The 5,337-nt window shown below is 57.0% G+C and overlaps 1 protein-coding gene across 1 annotated transcript in view; it reads left to right on the forward strand.

The window, feature by feature from the left end:
- Nucleotides 1-279: 279 nt before the first annotated feature.
- The window catches only part of HADHA (hydroxyacyl-CoA dehydrogenase trifunctional multienzyme complex subunit alpha), a gene marked incomplete at its 5' end in the record, with an annotated part of 25,788 nt that continues 20,730 nt past the window's right edge, over nucleotides 280-5,337 (forward strand). Inside the window, 6 exons of the mRNA XM_027909883.1 lie at nucleotides 280-369; nucleotides 455-525; nucleotides 1,467-1,600; nucleotides 2,833-2,971; nucleotides 3,834-3,953; nucleotides 4,038-4,140. Coding sequence (XP_027765684.1) covers nucleotides 280-369; nucleotides 455-525; nucleotides 1,467-1,600; nucleotides 2,833-2,971; nucleotides 3,834-3,953; nucleotides 4,038-4,140 — 657 coding nt within the window. The remainder of the gene's footprint in view (nucleotides 370-454; nucleotides 526-1,466; nucleotides 1,601-2,832; nucleotides 2,972-3,833; nucleotides 3,954-4,037; nucleotides 4,141-5,337) is intronic.

The raw sequence follows: 5,337 nt of genomic DNA on the forward strand, positions 1-5,337 counted from the left end.
TGCTGGGAAGGTCCCTGCAGTGTGGTGGGATCTGTGCTGGGAAGGTCAGTGCAGTGTGGTGGGATCTGTCCTGGGAAGGTCACTGCAGGATCTGTGCTGGGAAGGTCCCTGCAGTGTGGGATCTGTGCTGGGAAGGTCAGTGCAGTGTGGGATCTGTGCTGGGAAGGTCAGTGCAGCACCCTGGGATCTGCTGGGCTGGCTCTGGCACAGGTCAGGCCGAAGGGAAGGGTTTTCCAGATGCCTCCCTTGGCAGGCAAGGGGAGCTGGGGGAGAGCTGAGCTCCGACTGCTGGGAATTCCTTTAACACCTGCACCGCCTCTCCCGTAGGTTATGCCTGCCGGAACATCTCCAGCTCCGCTGCCCTGCAGGGTGAGTGAGCAGCCTTTCTGTGCCCTGATTTCACTCCTAAAATCCCCTGAGCCCGAGCTGATAGCACCTCTGTGTTTGTCTCCAGCCAGGACCCATGTAAGCTGCGACATCAAAGGGGACGTTGCTGTCGTGCGTTTCAACACGCCGAATTCCAAGGTATTCCGAGTGCCCGCTTCAGACTGAGAACTGGCCTGAACTGCAGCCTTACAAAGCTGGGAGCAAAGATTTTGGGTGTTTAGTGAGACATCTGGAAATGCCTCGTGGAATTCTCTGTGTGTGTGCTAGGCTGACTTGCCTCCGTCCCGGGCACAAGGTCTTAGGAAGTTCGAAATCTTAAAGAAATCTTAAAAAAAATTCTAAATCTTATTAAGCTCCAGGATCCAAGACAGTTGAAAAGTGTGTCCATACTTCAGCAATTTGGAATCCATAAAGGCTTTTGGTTCTCTTATCATGAACACGATATAAATAGAACTAATTTTCTTTTTTTGGGTCAATACAGCTGCAGTTGCTTTCAGGTGCTGGAGGGCAGGAACCTCTGTAAATGACATTTAAGGAGTCCATCTAAAAATGTGTGCTGGAGTCCTGTGAGACAGTGGTGAATTTCAGGTGTCATCTCACAGATGGAAATGTTCTGTTATGAAGCAACTGTGGGGCTTTTGATAAGAAAGCGTTTTTTAAAGCTAAACAGCTGAGCTGCTCTGATACTGCACAAGATACAAAGATGTAACTGCTCCTGCTACGAAAGATCTTGTATTAATTGTAGCAGACCTGAACTTTTTATTTTAATATACACCTTCCTTCTGAGGAGCAACAACAATCCCAGCTTTGGAACATCCTGTTTTATGAGAGGGTTTTGGTGGTGTCTGAAGAACCCAGGCTGGATTTGTTCTGCTGGTTGAGGCTGGGGAGGTGCTCAGCCTGGGCTGCTGGAAGGTGTCTCTGCTCACTGCAGGGGGCTTGGATGAGATGACCCTTAGAGGTCCCACCCAACCCGACCCTTTCTGTGATTCTATGATTATACAGGGAAAAAAAAACCAAAAAACCAACAAAAAATCAGTGTTTGTGAGCTCCCTGTGTGTGTGATTTGCTCCCTGCAGGTGAACACCCTGTCGCAGCAGCTGAGCGCCGAGTTCACCGAGGTCATGAACGAGATCTGGGCCAACGAGGCCGTCAGGAGCGCCGTCCTCATCTCCTCCAAGCCGGGCTGCTTCATCGCCGGCGCCGACCTCAAGTGAGCACAGGGGCTGTGGGGGAGCCCTCCCCGAATCCCAGCATCCCTGCCTGGGGAGCAGTGAAGTCCAGCAGTGTGGCCCTGCCATCCCTCCCCGAATCCCAGCATCCCTGCCTGGGGAGCAGTGAAGTCCAGCAATCTGGCCCTGCCATCCCTCAGGGTGGGGCAGAGGGGCTGGGAGGGAAATCCACGTGCACAGGGTGCCAGAGTTGCTCACGTGGAATGAAACCTGGACAGAGAGGGATGTGGAGAGTCGTTCATTCAGCCCCCCTCGGGCTGTGGCGCTTGGTCACTCCCCTGCTTTGTGCTGGGGTGCGGCCAAGGAACCCCATCCTGGCTCCAGGGCTGGGCATTGTCCTTCTCCCTGGGACACAAGGAGCGAATGGATCATTTACATGCAGCGCTCGTTCTAGCTGGGTTGGAGTGCCTGGCAGCCCTCCAGCCTGGCCCCTCCGTTGGACAGGCTTTGGAGCTCTGCCCTGTGCTCAGCAGCCTCCCAGGCTCCCTGGGCGGCTTTTCCAGGGTGTGGGATCATCCTGTGGGTGCCCACTGGGACCTGGAATGCTGGTGGCTCCTGGCACTGGCACTGGACGGGGCAGAGCAGTTGCTCAAAGGCATTAAAAGCCAGAAAGCTCTGAGGAAAGAAGGTGAATTACCAATAGACCCCCCCAAAACCTCGTTCCCTTTTCGGCTGCCCTTGCCCAGGGGCAGAGACCTGGTCCCTGTGCAGGTGGGAAGGAGGGGATGGGTAGAGCTGGTGAGCAGAGCAGAGGCCAGGCCGTGGTTCAGAGGGGCCTGCTGGCCCCAGCACCTCCAGCCTCCCAAACTGCCCCTGCCTGGCAAACACTGCTGGTCTCCAGGAGGACAATTGGCACGGGGAGTCTCTAATTGATGGAGTGTGGCATCAGAGCACTGGCCATCTGCTCCTCTAAAAAGTGGCAAGCGTTTGGAGGCTTCCTCTGACCCTTCCTGCCCTCCCAGAGGCTTTGAGAGCCCTGGCAAAGAGTCCCACTCAGTGCCACAGGCACAGCCCCTGTCAGTGGGCAGGGCCTTACCCTGCTGGGCTTGGCCTCCCCATGTTGTCTGATCCAAATCTGGGGCCTAAATAGCTCTCACCTGCCTGTCAGGCACTGGAGGTTGTGGGAAAAGAGGCACAGAGTCGCTGAAACCCCTGGTTTTCCTGCTGTTGCTCAGTGCTTGTCCCGTTCTGATCCCTCTCTCCCCCTCCCCAGCATGCTGGAAGCCTGCAAGACTGCTCAGGAAGTGACTCAGCTCTCTCAGGAGGGACAGAAGATGCTGGAGAAGATCGAGCATTCCCCAAAGCCCGTGGTTGCTGCCATCAGTGGCAGCTGCCTGGGAGGAGGCCTGGAGGTACTGGGGGCTCTCCCAGCAGGGGTGGGAGCTGGCGGTGCAGTTCTGTTGGCTGTGCAGGGGGTGCCGGCAGGGCCAGCGCTGGGAGGGGGCTGTGGGGCCTCAGGAGGGCTCCCAGCTTCGTGCAGATGAGTCTGGGGGGAGTTGATGGCCAGGCTGGTGTTGGGATGAGTGTTCCAGGGAAAACCGACCGTTTCCAGCAGGCACTGGATCTGCACCAGCGCTGCTGGCAGAGCCCAGGCTGGAAATTGCTGCTGTTCAGGTGGAGTGAGTCCTGTATCCCAGCAACTTCCGTTCTCCACAGGGTGGCTGTGAGAGGGGTGAGTGTGGGGGCCCAGCCAGGCTCCTGCCTGCCCCTTCAGCTGGATCCAGTGTTTGCCTTGGCATCTCCATCTAGGATTTCTGTAAACTGAGGGGGCTCTGGTAGTTCCTGGAGCAGAGTTGTTACTAAAGCAGAATAACCTTGGAATGGACTCTCCTTGGTTTGTGTGGATTTCTCAAGCAGTCACAGCTTTGTACACACACTGGGGTGACACATCTGGATTCATCCAGGGATAAACCAGGAGTCGTGGCTGATCAGTAGATGGGACCATGCTGTCAGTGTAGTGAATTAACACAGCCCTTGGTGCTCTAGGTGAGATTTAAAACCAGCCTGGCTCAGTTTGGTGGTTTCATGCTCATCTCCCACCTGTTTGCTGCCATATCCCAGAAGGAGCCATCAGTGAGCACAGGGGGATTGTGGGCAGCTGGATTAGGGAACTGGGGTCAGGAGGGAGGGTGTAGGAGAGAGCTGTGTGCTGGATTCCCAGTTCTCCCGTGGTCTTTCCCAGGGAAACCTTTGCTTGTCTCTCCCTTCCTAAAGGTCGCCATCGCCTGTCACTACAGAGTGGCAACAAAGGACAAGAAAACCGTCCTGGCCACGCCTGAGGTGATGCTGGGTCTGCTGCCCGGAGCAGGGGGCACTCAGAGGCTGCCAAAGATGGTAAGTGAGAGAAAAAGCTTTGCCCCACAGCCCCCCCGTGTGTGGCCCTGCTCCCACTCTGCCGTCCCCTTCCTGCCCTTCCAGGTGGGACTCCCCGCGGCCTTCGACATGATGCTGACCGGGAGGAACATCCGCGCCGACAGAGCCAAGAAGATGGGGCTGGTTGACCAGCTGGTGGAACCCCTAGGTCAGACACCACACACGGGGATGCCTCTCGCTGGCTGGACGTGCTGCCTTGCCAGGGAACCTCTAACCCTCTCCAAATGGGATGGGGGAGCCGTCGGTGCAGAGGGGGCAGAGCTCAGGGGGTCCCTGTTCCCCCGCTTAGGGACACTGTTCCCCCTTAAGGACCTGGAAATGCCAGGCTGGTGCTGCTGCTGCAAACAGGGAGAGGTCAGCCTGGAGGGCAGGCTGCTGCCTGTCTTGTTAAAGCTAATTGTGCAGATAAGGGCCCAGGTTCCTCGTTTGTCATGGCAGGGGACAGATGGCAGCCCCTAATGGGAGGATGGTGGGTGAGCGATGTCTGCATTGCTGCAGATGGTAATCTGGGAGGAGATCTGCAGAAGGCAGCCCCCCCTGCCTCAGGCCTCTGAATTGCCAGCTGGCTGTCAGCTGGACAGAGGAATTCCTTGCAAACTGCAGGATTCCAGGTGCTGAGCAAGCTAGTGAATAATTCTGGTGTTCCTTTGATGGAGCAGCTTTCCTGGAAGGTGACTAAATGGAGAAGTTTGTGAGGGCTGAACTAGAGAGAGGACTAAACCCTGCAGAGCCTCCTCTGAAAGGTGTGAGCAGCTCCACGCAGGAGCTGGAATGAAAACCAGTGGTCCAGCTGGTGCTGCCCTGGAGCTGCAGGGTGCCTGAAGGGGAAGGAAGTAAATGAAAAGATGGGCAATGCCAGGGAAGCCCTTGGGTGTGGTCTGTCCCACCTGCCAGAGCTCAGCTGGGTCACGGAATCCAGAGTGACCTGGGTTGGAAGGGCCTTTAAGGCTCATCCTGTCCCACCCCTGCCATGGGCAGGGACACCTCCCACCAGCCCAGGGTGCTCCAAGCCCCGTCCAGCCTGGCCTTGGACACTCCCAGGGATCCAGGGGCAGCCACAGCTTCTCTGGGTAATCTGTGCCAGGGCCTGCCCACCCTCCCAGCCAGCAATTCCTTCCCAATCTTCCATCTAACCCTACCCTCTGGCAGTAGGAAACCATTCCCTGTGTCCTGTCCCTCCATTCCTTGTCCCCAGTCCCTCTCCAGCTCTCCTGGAGCCCCTCCAGGCTCTGGAAGGGGCTCTGAGCTCTCCCTGGATCCTTCCCTTCTCCAGGTGAGCCCCCCCAGCTGTCCCAGCCTGGCTCCAGAGCAGAGGGGCTCCAGCCCTGGCAGCATCTCCGGGGCC

Source organism: Empidonax traillii, unplaced genomic scaffold (genome assembly GCF_003031625.1).
Source record: "Empidonax traillii isolate 1590-97213 ecotype Southwest subspecies unplaced genomic scaffold, ASM303162v1 scaffold2492:size35307, whole genome shotgun sequence".
Taxonomy (NCBI): Eukaryota; Metazoa; Chordata; class Aves; order Passeriformes; family Tyrannidae; genus Empidonax; species Empidonax traillii.